Source organism: Calonectris borealis, chromosome 5 (assembly GCF_964195595.1).
Source record: "Calonectris borealis chromosome 5, bCalBor7.hap1.2, whole genome shotgun sequence".
Lineage (NCBI taxonomy): Eukaryota > Metazoa > Chordata > Aves > Procellariiformes > Procellariidae > Calonectris > Calonectris borealis.
Window position 1 is genome coordinate 50,348,540 of NC_134316.1, and position 15,369 is coordinate 50,363,908.

The following is a 15,369-nucleotide window of genomic DNA, read 5'->3' on the forward strand; positions in this document are numbered from 1 at the left end:
TGTGGTAATCAACCTCTGTTTGGCAGTAGACATGCCAGAAATGAGCTTTGTCTCTCTATCCTGGCTGTGCGACAGCATATGAAACTCTAATCGGTAAATGCTGCTTTCCCTGATAACGTTTAATCAAGAAACTCCTTCAGAGAGAAAAATTAGGGAGTTTTGACAGTCTTCCTTCTCAGTGGGAGCTCCCTAAGGAACTGTAGGCTATTGTAAGTTCTAGCCTCACAGCTGGTTTAGGCTGATGCTACAGCACTAGCGGATGATGATCCTAATTAAGCTGCTAATTATGTTCTCTGTAGAGGTGATTAATTAGCAACAGGAAAGCCTTGGATACTGCCAATGGCACCATATATAGAGATAACTGAGCAGGCAGCGATATCAAAAATCTGAGAAGACGTTTTGAAAGGCACCTCTCCTCATACCATGAAGAATCAACTTCCCGGATGGCATGGCAGTGAACTCCGATGATTTTACTCAAGTCCAGCATACTTTAACGAGGGCGTATGTGGAAACCGATCAATTCTCTTCTCCTTAGTCCCTTCCCCCGCCACACACATGATAGACCCACGGAAAGTGATGATTACTAAATCTGTGAACACTGCTGAGTTCACGTTTTTTGCTCATCATGTACCATTAACATTAATTATAAGTATAGAAAAAAAGAACCTATTGGCACAACCCTGACTTGAACTTTCAAGAGTGAAGAAGTTCAAAGTCCTGTCTAAATCTTTAGCTTTACTGTAGCCAAATGATGCCCAGCTATAGATAGACTAACACAGGTTTTACCACTTTCAGACACTACATTTCACAAAAATGCTGTTGATGGGGAGCTGAGGAGGGAGGTAGTGATAACGAAAAAAGCTTAAAAGTTAAATTTTGCTGTCTCCTCTGCTTCTCAGGCTTCAGGCTGTTAGCCCCGAAGAGCTGCCTGGCGTGAAATCTCTCGAGGCAGTGTTAAATGCATTGCAGAGACTGGAGGAGAAAAAAAGAAAGAGATTCACCAGCCGGGGGGAGCCCCATACTTGAAAAAATACACATCATTTAACTCTGAATCCTTTTCCTCAACCTGATTTTTCTGCACATAAATATAGGCTCAAAATGTAAAGGGAAAGGCATAGATTATGGAAAATAAGAGATATTGATATAATTTGCCTAAAGAATTATTTAAATAATCAAATAGTTATGCTTGGCCTCAGCTTCAAAGTAACTGAGTCACTTGGGCTCTCCTCAACCTCTGCAGGGTTACAGAGAACCGGGACTTTAAAAAGACACGTTTACAGTACCTCAGGGCTCCAAGCCGAATTAGGTCTCTGATATCCTCACCTATGCAGCCTCACCCATACATTTAATTAGTCCTATTTTAAATTTATCTTGTATTTAAAAAAGAGCACACTCAAGGTCTCTAGACATGCTTTTTACATATTTTGTACTTTATACAAATATTCCCATAGTATTATTACCTAACTATTCTTCGAGCCCTGCAGCAAGTGATTTGTCACCAGTCTTGGAAAGGAATCCTGTTGCCAAAACACAGAATAGGCATTCTCCATCCATCCCTGGAGAAAGCCTGATCATCTCTAATGTTGCCTTAAGCTACTTACAGTTACAGAATAAATTCAGTGAGAAAGAGCGATTAAGCACTCCGCCATACACATGGCGTCTCTACACGATGCATTAAAGCTATGGTTTAGGGCAGCAATTTTACTTTGCCAATCGTGGTTTACTGTGCCAAAGTCCCACAATGCAAAGCATTGCCCTGGTTTCAGGCTTTCAGCCCAGTGCTGTCTAATGAAAACGGCTACAATGAATTTGCATACTGGCCAAATCTATGGGCTGCTTCTTTTTTATAAGAAGCAACTGTACTCATTCACACCTGAAAAGACATTGGACTTAGGAAAATAAGTTGGGGGGGTAAAAAAAAAGAGAAAAAAACCCACTAGAATGGTTTTTCCAGGACAATCTCCCAAAAAGCATTGGTTTGATTGGGATGTTTTAACACCTATTTTCTATCATGCTTTTCACACTGTCAACTTTGACCCACTTCCCCTTAAGTGTGAATATTTATTATATTAATGTACAGTTGCTAACTCAGCTAACTGATCAGCCCTTTAAAGCTAAATAAAGTACAGATACCGAACTGTTGCCAATAACAAGTAGAGATAAAAGCTTGTTGTAATTACACTAGCAAGGTATGACATTTTTCACTAGGTGTCCTAGCTGGTTTTGCCAATACGAAGTCTTAAATTTATCATTTGTTCTGACATGCCAGTGGCAGCATTTAAAAATGCCAGCAACAGAATGTCTTTCAAATTTGTGTCACACTTTGCCTCACTTATAAACTAACTGGAATTACTCAGAATTAATCCTTGTTTAAGGTTGTCAATAGGGATATTATTTTATATTACTTCATTATTACGAACAATAGAAGAAACATCATTTTATATTTGAATTTGCATTTTGTTGCTACGGTTTCTACAGAAGTAAGATTATACCTCTCTTATTATGAAACTTATCAAGTGGATTTTGACATGTGTCATGGTTTAACCCCAATCGGCAACTGAGCCCCACCCAGCCGCTCACTCACTCCCCGCCCGGTGGGATGAGGGAGAGAATCGAAAGCGTAAAAGTGAGAAAACTCGTGGGTTGAGATAAAGACAGATTAATAGGGAAAGCAAAAGCCGCGCGCACAAGCAAAGCAAAACAAGGAATTCATTCACCACTTCCCATCGGCAGGCAGGTGTTCAGCCATCTCCAGGAAAGCAGGGCTCCATCACGAGTAACGGTGACTTGGGAAAACAAATGCCATCACTCCGAACGTCCCCCCCTTCCTTCTTCTTCCCCCAGCTTTATATGCTGAGCATGACATCATATGATACAGAATATCCCTTTGGTCAGTTGGGGTCAGCTGTCCCAGCTGTGTCCCCTCCCAACCTCTTGTGCACCCCCAGCCTCCTCACTGGTGGGGTGGGGTGAGGAGCAGAAAAGGCCTTGACTGTGTGTAAGCACTGCTCAGCAGTAACTAAAACATCTCTGTGTTATCAACGCGGTTTTCAGCAGAAATCCAAAACATAGCCTCATACTAGCTACTATGAAGAAAATTAACTCTATCCCAGCCAAAACGAGCACAACATGTAAGACAAACTATCAAACTGTAAGTCCTATTTTCTGCACTTAAGAGTCAAGGGGAAATTTTTCACCTTGACTTAACAACGATCTCCACTGAAGAAGCCCTGGGCAAGACCCAGGCTGTGGGTTTCCCAGATATAAATTTGAATGCTGATCACTTTCCTTACAGAGTTTAGAAGGAATAATTAGCTTCTGGCTATGCAGTGTTTCAGTGTTATAAAATACAACCTAAATGCTTAATGTTGTTAGTGAGCACTGTTGATTGCTTAGGGGTTAATAGGGCTCCTTTCTGCACTGAGGCAGCCTGTGCAGGGAGCTGTGCAGGGAGTGCTGTCTCATGGGAAGAGCTGAGGAGAGCAGAGATTGAAAGCCAAACCAAATGTCACGTAAAAAGCGAGTAGTTAGCACGCTGATAATCTAGAATAGTGGTGGTATAATGTTATGTTTATTGTTTTTATAATCACCAATAAAAGCACTAATTGAAAGGTTTTCCCAATGTGGCTTGCATAAAGTGCTATTCAGACAGTACAAGCAGATGATCATTTTTGTAATTCTCATCTTATTCAAATGCAGTCTGTTTTACTAGGGGTTTCTAAATGTATGTGATTAACATTTACTCTTGCACACACACAAATACACAGAAATGACTGAAAAGCCTGGAGAGAGGCAAGGTCTGGCATGGTCCAGAAAGTGGCGAGCTATCCCCAAGCTCTGGCAGAGCTCTTCTTTCCTCACTGCCCTGCTTGGTATTTTAGTGTCGGGCTTATTTCTCATCATCCAATTTGTGGCCTGTTTGGAACTAGAGGTACCTAACAATATTTCCAGGAACTAGATATAGACAGTTCTCATTTCATTATGATACAAGTGAAATGTGGATTTAGGCTTCCACCAGTGAGCCCCAGGTTTTTTTAATAGATATTACCAGAATTAAAGACATAAACACAGAACAATGTCCTACAAAGGGAAAAATGGGCACATATAAACACTGCACTCAAAAGAAATCTTTGATGCCTGTTCATGATACAGGACTGCTATCTTACTGCCTCCTTCCTGAAACACCCAGGTTGGAGAAAGAATATTTGCTGTAAACCTGACTTATGTTAGTTTATTATTTTCTTGTGAGTTACAGCCAAGCTCCAAATATTCATCAACTGGAAGCCTCTAAGCCTTCTGACTTCATAGGAATTCTGCACATACAGAAAGAAAAGACTAATCACATCTTTAACAGATTAGACAGACTAATCAAATGACAATAACCAAGGAACTGAGGACCAAAGTCCTGCTCTGTAACAGCTTCTTTCAGTGACCTTAGGCAAATCCCTTAATCTGTGTGACTTGGTTTCCTTGTGCAGTCACAGGTATAGATGAGGAAAATGTGTTTAATCACTAAAAGGTCGTCAATTCTGGTGGTCATAAAGACCACACAAGCACCTATGATAGACAAATAATTATGGACACCAGGTTTCTATTCACTTTTTAGAGGTGGGAGAGTTAAAATTATTATAGATGTATGGAACAGTTCAACACAATTCAAAATGCTCATGATTGGAATTCTTAAAGAAGTTCACTGTGAATTCAAAATTAGTCTCATCTATTTTAAGCCCAGGATGAAATAATTTTAATATGTAGGGACAACATTTTCATTAAATATTTCCACTTTATAGAACTCTCTCTTAGCACCCACTTTACTTTGTGGAGAAACTTTTGTAATCAAAATTTCAATACAAAATAGAAGTGCAGAACAATGTAGAAACATTGCCAACAAGAAGTGTTCTCTAATTCAGAAAAATCTTGAAAAAAAAAACCTGCTCACTAGGACACAGTATAATAAATATTCCTTATAATTTATTATCTCGTTACCTCTTAGAGTGAGGAAATGAGTACTTTAATTTGGGGAATTTGAGCGATCGGGGGAATTTTCTAGCAATAGAAGAACTGAGGAAGAACATGTTTTTTAGAGGAGAAATGGTGCATTAAACAATGTCCATACACTTGCGTGTTTTGTCATCCAAAGACAGACAATGATAGTGAGTATGAAGGTGCGGCGGGACCTACCATTGCATGTCTCTTCATCTGTGTCTGTATCTTCCAAATCTAAGTACTTCTCCACCTGCCACAAAAACCCAAATTGGAAAATAGATTAAAAAGTATTAATACCATTTCTTATAGTACAATCTAGAGCAAAGCAAAAAAGCATTACATTGTCTCCTTCATCTTCTCCATTCTCCCCTGCATTTTTCCAAGAAAGCATATGAGTTTTCTTTAAAATGTGTAACCCAAAGGAAATACTTTTAAGTATAGGCAAAGAATTGCTGCCAAAATTGCTGCATATCAACTACAGTAATGGGAAAGAAGCTCAAGCTGTACAGCAACTTTTTCAGGAACTTAGTGGGAAGATGGAGAAGTAAATTATTTTCATAGGAAAAAGATACACGCTAAGTTACTCTGCAGTTTTGCAAGCTCACTGCATATGGCAAAAATCAGTCATGTTCTACTCATAATCCCCACTTTGAAGAAAATCAAAGAAAACCTCACCTTCACTTTTTCAGACAGACTGAGATCATTTCCATTAGAGCCACTAGCTTTCCAGCCCTCATTCATCACCGTCTGTGATAAATAGGCAGAAATACTTATACGCATGAAGCAGAACCAAAATCACAGTCAAAGCTCCTACTGATTTACACATACAGATCCTTTATGGTGTATTTAATATTTTTAAAAAATTGAATGCAATGCTCCTGAAAATAGAATGTATGCAGGTAATCCTCTGAAATCCTACACAAGACCAGACTGAATCAATTGGAACAACAGTGCAAGTAATCATAACACGCCTAAAAAGCAGCATTTAGAACAGAAGCATTGTTTTCAATAGCAGTTTCTTCCCTCTTTCCTTTCCTCAGGGCAGGCTTAAAGGTTACAGTGGCCAACTTGCTGCATTACAGCCTCCTCCTGCTATGACACTAGCAATTTTTCTGATGCATTCTACTATTACTGTATTTGTTTCTTAAACTGCTAATATGACAAAAATGTGCAGCCATGCTTGAAACTTTTTTTCTGTAGCAACAAAGACAAGTATTAAGATGTTCCATTAAATAAAGGATAATGGAAGTTGCACATTGCTTTATGGGGCAGAAAGCTAATTCAAAGTGGCTAAAGTAAGACACCCAAAAGCAATCTATCCCACTGAGGCAACCATACTCTTCATGAGAAAAATGGTAAAAAGATTCTTGTCATTATTATTATACAATCAACTGACAGAATGTGATGGTTTAAAAGCCTTGCTTGGTTCCACCTCAAAGGCATGTGCTAGTAGGGAGAAAAATGACAGCTCGTGCTCTTTGACTGAGGCCTGGCAGGCCCATCATTTGAAGGCACTTAAGTTTGTTGCTCTGTGTGTTGCACAAAATGACCCGCTACTTCTTTTTTAATAAAAAGTTCAATGAAGGGAATTTTTTAGTACAGGCTAGATCATAGCTCAGTTATTTGTTATTCAGGCAGGAGGGCAGAAGCTCTTAACAAGTGGACTCAGATTTACATCTCGCTCTCTCCAGATGATGTCTGTTGTTTTCCTGTCCCTACACATTAAATCCCTAATCTCATATGTTTCAGAAGATTAAAAATGCCTCTGGCCTGCCTACTGTTTACTTCAGGTAGCTGAAGCAATCTAGCTTCAGTAACACATAATTCAGTACTTGCTAAAATCCCCAAGAAACAAAATAAATCTGTGCATGCTGGCATCCATACTCTCAAGACTTTTTCCTTTTTGGCAACCTCTCCTCTTAACTGCAGTCTTCAGGAAAGCATTACAAAGGTCCTTGCAGGGCGCCTTATTTATTAGTCAGATTATGGCAGCTCTTCAGTAGAGCAAATGCCACTGCCAAACGTGATCCCTGCAGGTGCCTCTGTAAGCATTACACACTTAGGTAGTATTTTAAATATTTGCCTCGGATGGGGTAAATACCACTAGCCTCTAACATTTGGACAGTATATCTCCCCGTATTTTCATCTGTTTGAATGTGGTGCTTGTCCATATGGATAAATGTTAACTCATTACCTCATTCTCATTTGGCATCTGTGGTGGAAGAGACACCCACATTTCTTTGTTTCTTCCAGGTGAGCCATCCTGTTTATTCCTGTTTGATGATTCAGAAGTAGAAAATGTTTTTCTTAGGGAGTCCACTTTACTTCCTTGAATTGTCTTCCCCTCTTCCTCTGCAAGGAGAATCACACCACATCAGATAACATAATGCACTATCCAAGAAAAAGAAAAACGTGAATTTCATTAGATCTAATATTGACTTATTTTACACATTCACTTTTCCTCTCATGCTCAGAGCTTCCATGTGCATCATATACATGTGTTTTGCAATCTTTATTATAAAATCGAATATGCAGTTTGAACTTCAAGTGAGTTCAGGCGATACACAGAGTATCAACTATTCCTCAATACTGAAGAATTCATTGTCTCAAAAGCTTATGCAATATACAGGAAACTTGATAAAATAACCCAAGAGCTGAAAATACGCAAAAAAGCAAGACAGTAAGTAAGGTTACACCTTAGTTTTTATTTTAAAACTTCATTTAAATGCTCTCTGAATGCTGCACAAAATGGCACATAACATTTGTGCCCATGCCTTCATCTGGCCCTGCAAACACCAGCACATATGAAGAGAGTCTCTTCTTTACGACACCACTATAAACCCCATAGCAACTGCACGCTCTCAGTAGAGCTATTTTAGATGTACATTTTTAGAATTAAAACCAGAAACCCCCCCTCATTCCACAACACCAACACACACTCCCAACACTTACATGTCTAGTTTTAAGGGTCCAGCAACTGCGCTTATGTGAGATCTGTGCTCACAAAATCACTTGATATCTTCAAGTTCAAGTGCACGTATTCCTTCACATACCTAACTGATGGTGTACCTTCTTACCAAGCACAAGAAAGGACTCTGATTTTGATCATAGTACAGCGATGATCTGGTCCAAAAATGGAGTTGTTCTTGTATTTTCTAGCTCAGTATCTTGGTATCATCCTGTTTATACTGACTATCAGCCCAAACGTGTGCCCTGTGTGTGAACCTCACAACCATTAGAGCAAACGCCCGCGCTGTCTAGTACAGAAGTGAGCCTCGGCAGTTCTTGTCAGGGCTGATACTGATGCTGGTCGTGAGTCCGCCCAGGGCCAGCACCCACAGAGCTCTCGGGTGCCCATGGGCACCACTGCCAGAATCTCCACCAGTCCAGGACCATGTGATGAGATGCACTGACAGGTCCTATAACCTAGCCCCTGTATCTTTAGTTAGTAAAACACCACATCTGAGCTGATTTCTTTAGGCACTGCTGCTTTCAGTGTTTAACAACTATAGTATGCTCTTGACTTAGCTTATTACCCATTTGATTTCCTCCCTGTATCAGCAATCTGACTGGGTGGGAAAATTTTGCGAGTATTTTTTTATTGGGATCAGACGAACAAACAGCAGTACGCCAGTGATATTTAATTGCTAGAAGTTTTATGTCCTGAGATTAAAGATAAAATACAGATGTTTAAGCAGGGTTTGTTCCCTTAGGGGATTCCTCTGGTCTTGAAAGACAGTCTGGAAAAATGTTTTGCCAGTGCATTGACAGAAGATTGGAATAACTTCTCTCGTGTTTATTTTATACATCAACAGTGGCTAATTGGGCCCTCACTGAAAATAGGGAAGTATTCAGAAACAGAACTGAGTCTTTCAATGATAGCTTGTGACATCTTTCCGACCTTTAACAACTCCTTGGACAACAAGAGCAAAGTTAAGACAACTATTAGTGCTTCTGACTGTCCTGCCAGCCAGGGCCATGGGGCACGGAGCAGCCAGCAGAATTAGGATAGAGCTAGGTGATCATCAAATGAAATCTCAACAGTACAGACTGGATCTAGGAGCTGATGACAGATCAGGATACGTATGTGCATGGAAGTGTGGATTTCCAAACTCATGCTGAGTAGGTTTTTTCCTACAACATGGCAAAAAATATACTAATCATGGCCAAAATAAAAATGCAGGACTTTTTATTTTAAAAGTCCCATTATCAAATATGGAGCAGCTATAGGACAATCAATTCAAATGAACTTCACACCACATGCTCTTAATGAAAAATAAATGCTCATTTAACAGAGTTTCTCGGGTTTAGTTTGAAAAAATCTACTCTGTAACAATAAGAAACACTGCAGTGCATTTCTAAAGCATAATTATATGTTACAGGCATTGAAGTAATTCTTGTGGAGAGCTTTAATGATGCCCTTGGGGTTACCACATTGAGCCATCCACCAAAGAGTTATTAATCCCCAGGGACAGCTCTGTGCTGCAGTTGCTATGACACACAGAAAGGGCTGGCAGTCTGGGCATAACCTGAAGTCCACACTCGTAAGAGTCAAGGTTCATAGCAAGTAAATTGCACCAGACCAGAGCAATCTAGCGAACAGATTTTAATGCCCAGACCACAGATGGATCCTCTGAATAATTCCTAAATCTCAGGTCTCTTGATACGACATCTGGCTTCTCCCTGCTTTTTTAGCAAGTACATTCCTTAAACAATATTTGGAAACAGCAGTACAAATGGGCATCTTCCTACACACTCTCTTTTTGAAGCCATGGAAATGAAGCACTATTACACAGGAAACCCTCTTTTAAATTCCTGACAGGTAAAATGGTCACCCACTATTTGAAGATATTTTTACTGTCACCCTGCTTCATAGGAAGAAGTAGATGACTCGCTCAAAAAGCTTCAATCTTGTGTTATTGTAGTGGTAAAACAGGATGGACTTCCTGGTTTATACTAAGAACTGACAAGTTCGATATTAAAGACCGACAAGCCACAAAAGAGTATTAATGTATTTTAGGGTACGTGTGTATTAGCAAATTATGCAGCCAAACATGTGCAGGCTTATGGGGTAACAATAGGGACTGAGGACCCAGTATCCTCCCCGTGCACATCAGGAGCCTTCATGTATGACAAGTGAGAAGAAGCTTCTGGAAGCCATACACTTTTCTCAGCCAGATCAACAGAGAGACAAAAGGCATCATCAGCTGGAATGATCAGCCACATAATTCATACAGCTGAAAGGCTCTGAATAAACATGATATTCCTGCACAAGCCCATGCCTATCTCGGATACCACTTTGGTCATTTTTCTGGGATATAAATCAGATCATCCTTCTCCAAAATACAGGTTCTGAATTCTCCAAATAAATTAATATCACTTTTAGCATCAAAAGGCCTATGACACATAGTTGGGCTGTTATAATTAGACAGTACACATGAGCTGACAAAATTATTTTATTAGGTTATATATTTTCTGGACGGCTGAGCTATTGTCACAGTTAAAAAACTAGATAGATTAAATGAGCTAGTAAGAAATCAAGTGCATTCATAGTATTTATGTGCCATTTACCAACCCCGGACTACAGCTAGAAGCACTATGCCTTTTCCTAAGAGATCCGTCATAAACTGCTGTCAGAAACTTTTTTCTGGTTAAGACCATTGCAGAGTTATTGGGTTATAGAATATTAAACATTACATTTGATGAAACATTCACAACTGCAATGTCATACTAGATTCATGACTGCAAGTGAAGAAAAATTTAGAAGGAAAAGAAAAAAGTCTAAGCAACCCAAAGCAGTTGTGAAATGCATGCTGCGGACAGAATATCAGCTATGCAATCACGTGCATAATGAGGCTATGCCACATAAATTGGAGGGGAGGAGATGAATCAAACATTACGTTGCTAGCCTCAAGCACAGTCCCTCAGGGCCAGTAAGATCCACCTTCAGACGTCCAAAAGTAGCTGCTGATACCTATAGTTTCTCAATGCATGCATCATATAACTGGCTCTCTTGAAGCAGTAACAGCCATGATCTTAAAAAATATTATTAAAAACAACACACATAAATTTTTCTAAATTTAAAGAAAGTACAATCTGCAGAGAAATATCACAGCTGTATTCCTTTGACAGTGTTCTGTATTTCAATCACTTCTGTCCTTACTTTTGAAAGAGAAGGGGAAGGAGGAAGGATCACATTCAAGCCAGCCAGAGGATCACTCTGCCTTCCCCCTAACTAAGCGATAATTGACTCATTATTCACAGTCACAGTTCTCAACCTGCCAAGACCCAGATGTACAACACTGGCCTTTACAACATGTGACAAAAGTCCAAAATAAGGGATATAAACACAACAAAAAGTAGCAGAAGGAGGAGGCTGAAATGATGGAAAGATTCACATATTCACTCTGCAGACAGTTTTTCAGTCTTACTTTTTATAAATTCCACTGTCAGTACCTTAACAATGAAATAATAAGCCAGCTTAGAAAAGTAAATTTGAGTCTCTCAAGAGTAGTATCCATCACAATTGTGTGTGTCTGAAAAGTATGTTGCAGACTTCAGAAACATATTTCTATCAGAAAGTATATCCAGCTTGATTATTTTTTTCTTCTCCCGCTATCTATCCTTTATATTGTTTAAAATTCTCTTTGTCTTCCAATTTGGAAGGGAATCTTTTGAAAATATCCACTGATCACTCACATATTTCAAAGAATAATGGAATCACTTATCACAAAGCCAGAGAAGAGAGCTACCAGGATCATCAGGAAAAACTTCCTGTCAGTGAAATCTGTTAGATGAAATAGTAGCCCCAGAAGAGTGATAAAAGTCTCATCGTTTGAAATATTTCAAAGCCAGACCAGATGCAGCAATCAGCAACATGCTGGAGAAAACCTGGCTTGGGATAATACACTGGACAAAACAACACAAACTACCAGGTATTTCCCACCTTTTTTCAGTTCAATGAATTCATTTCAAAAATAAAAATTGGGTGAGAATGAGAAACAGGCCCCTTTAACTATTAAAAAAAAAATACAACAAAGCTAATATTCTAAGTTCCAATTTACTACTTTGTCCTCAAAATGCTGGACTGAGGGCCAGCAGAAGGCCTGTGAATCCCTTAAATCCCTTCCAAGTTATGCTTTGATGGAAAACCTGGGATTCAAATAATACAGTGACTTTGTGCAGGACTCCTGAACAAAAAAATAATTTTACTCACAGTAGCATGATAACTGTCTTGCACAGAGGCCACGAGTACAGATTTCATGTTCATTCACTATCTCCATTCTTCAAACACATCATCAGCAAACAGCCGCATTTTAAAACAAGAACAAACCCTGTCACTGAAATATTTCCATAAAATATCACTTTGAGACATTCAAAAGACCGTAACATACTGTAGGAGAACTACCTTTATTTACGTATTTGCAACTACGTAAACCGTTGAAGGTGCTGAGTTCTTTTATCCTAAATGCCAAGCTGTAAGAGGAAAAAACAAATTTCAAGGCCGAAAATCCAATTTGTTGGGAAGATAATTTTTAAAGCCTTCTATTTCTTTTTGATAATTCAATCAAACCAGCTCCCAGATTTTCTGCAGTAACCCAATCAAAACTTGCAGCCTCCTTCTGCTTGTATATTGCCCAGCTGAGAACAGAATGTAGTGTTTTATTTTAAAGTTACCTAGCCTAGAAAACCTGCTCTGATTTACATTCTCGAGCTATCTTCCTGTTTCCATGTATTTAAATCTCTGTAAATCCATGCAGTTTATCATGACAAAAAGCCCAAGTATCCCATACAGTAAGTACCTAGAGGATTTCAGTATTAAGGTCCTATATGCCTGTCCATAAGTAAGAGCAATCCAGGTGCAATCCAGGCACGTAAACTTCGTTATGTAGTGCTGTTTTAAGAGTCTTAGGGCACGCTGCCTAGCCTCCTGCTGCCACCCAAAAAGGCAGTGGGTGTTCTATAGATACTATATCATATATGTCAACCCTCAGCATCTGAATTGTCTATCCCGTAACTATCTGAATTCCTAAAGTCCCATTCCGATCTTACTCAACCAAAACCGTTACTAATTTTCATGACAGTGATCTCGCAGTAGCACTGAGCAAGCAGAAATCTTCTGTCAAAGTAACTTGATCTATAGAGCAGAGGAAATAACAACTTACTTGCCTAAGTGTGCAAATTAACGTTTGTAACACATCTTGAAAGTCCAATATGTCAAACATCGTGGTCTTCCGTTTCTACACTTCACCTCCAATTAACAAGGCATTTTTGCTGCTGAATCCCCTTTCCTTCACTGCAGCATTTCCCCAGTGTAAGTCACTCATGCCTATGGAATTCTTTCCTCTTTACACCAGAACAGAGATTCAGCTGGTGCAGCCTTTTCCCCTAATGTCTTTGATCTTACGTTGGTTAAATGACAAATAATCAGCAGAAAGTATTGTTTAGCTTTTTTTTTTTTCCTTCAAAAAAGGGCAGCTTTTACTATAATCGGTAATATGGGCTGATTCGTTTCTCAGTAAGGCCAATTTCCTAAGGGAATTTCACTACACCACGTCCTCAGCTAGAATAAATATATATTCCATGGACTGGGACAAGTAACTTCAGTGGGACGATTTCTGACTTAAAAGGGTAAACTTTTAAGTCCCGATTATTACTTTTGACTGCCATTTTTGGATACTTCCCTTACTGTAGTATGTTTAAAAATCAGACAGGAAAGGACTTTTTTTTGTACGTGCTCCTTCAGCGGAAAGACGAATGACTGTTACTGTCATATTTCAGCCACTCTCACACACCTGCTTTAGCTTAATGTACAGTAATACTTCTTCAAAACTAACTCAGCTCTTAATTTTCAAAAGTTTAACTGTTCTTTTACTGTATCAGTATCTCGCCCTTTTTCCTAAATGGAACCTATATGTTGTGCTTTTATGTAGTGTTTATCTGTATTGATATGTCTCTGTTGTGCTTTAGATAGTGTCAGTGTTAGAAAAGGGGCAATATTTCCTGTTTATAGCACATTCACCCCAGCTGATCATTTAAAAATATGTACTATTCTTCCACGGTTCAACAATGCTGTTGCCGGATACCTTCTCTATTTGAATAGTACAACGCAGTCAGTTAAATAACACGGCAAATGTGCACTTGACCATTTCAGCAGCCTACCATGAGCAAAATCCTGCTTCTTCCAACAGATGATGATGAAAAATAAACTTTAAAAAATTCAGAAAACCATGACAGAAATCTTAGAGCAGATCCTCAGCTGATATTAAGCAGCAGAGTCCTATTAAAGGAGCTATGCCTCTTAATACCTACCAGGGATCAAGTGGTATCTATCACTACCAAGCAATGCCAACATACTAGATCAGATGTCTAGCTCTAACAATAGAGTGTTTACGTGGTGGGGGAAAACAACAGCTTTGTAAAGGCACAGGCTGTACAACTGATAGTATTTTGCAATTATAATTTGACAGTGTATCAGGACATAAAAGCTGGAAGACTTTTTCCAGAAGTTGATAAAGGTGGGCCTGCTTCCGACACCTTCAGAAAATCTACCCTATCCTTTGCAGAATGCAAATAGTGTTACATTTCAGAAATTGTGTTTGAGGGATAGTTTAGGAAGAGCTTTAAATTAGACAGTAACTAATGGGACAATACTAGTTCAGTTGATAGCAACTCCATACTTCTTTCTGAGTCTTGGCTACACTGAGCCATACTTTGAACCTTAGCTAAAAGAAACAGAATGTATTTGAGTTTATTACTTAAATAAACTCAAGCTGTTACACTTGCTTTTTTTTTTTTTACAGTCAAAGCAACCACAAATGTGCTTAAATTCATCCTCAGCACAAGGAAACTACATTAAATACATATGTTGGGAGCACTTTAAAAGAGCAGGTGATATACTAATAAATAAAGGACAGAATTGATTTTGAAAACCTTCTGTGTACTTGCATTCTAGAAGAATTCAGCATTAGCAGGTAAGTAGATAACCACTGTAAGAAACAAGTGAATTGTATATAATCAAAAGCATCTGACATCTCCATACAAAGTATTCCTTTCTTAACAAATAATATCATAAAATGATTACAGCAGATACGAATAAATTAATAAAATGTCAGATAGCCTCAGAATTTCAAAAATGCTCGATTTTGGATATTATAATTAAGACTTTAAGGCATCTTCAGAAAGGTCTGATTTTTTTTTTTAAAGACAAATACCTACTTTCTTGAAATTAGGTGTTTCTATGTGATTTTATACCGGACACAGAAAAGCACACAATTCTATAAAGAGTTCAGCACTAAATTGGAAGTGAGGTCACTTGATTTCTGTTTCTGATTGTCCTGTTGAGCCACTACATGGCTCTGATCTCTGACATGATTTGCTTTG

General features: G+C 38.8%; 1 protein-coding gene across 14 annotated transcripts in view; it reads right to left on the reverse strand.

Moving 5' to 3' along the window:
* Positions 1 to 15,369, reverse strand: part of IFTAP (intraflagellar transport associated protein) — a 52,108-nt gene that overhangs the window by 18,171 nt on the left and 18,568 nt on the right. For 12 of the 14 annotated variants that reach the window (XM_075152386.1, XM_075152383.1, XM_075152377.1 and 9 more), the window contains 3 exons: positions 7,181 to 7,338; positions 5,662 to 5,733; positions 5,182 to 5,236 (listed from right to left, as the gene is read on the reverse strand). In XM_075152386.1, coding sequence (XP_075008487.1) covers positions 5,182 to 5,236; positions 5,662 to 5,733; positions 7,181 to 7,338 — 285 coding nt within the window. The remainder of the gene's footprint in view (positions 1 to 5,181; positions 5,237 to 5,661; positions 5,734 to 7,180; positions 7,339 to 15,369) is intronic. The other 2 variants (XM_075152389.1, XM_075152388.1) reach the window with 1 other exon arrangement.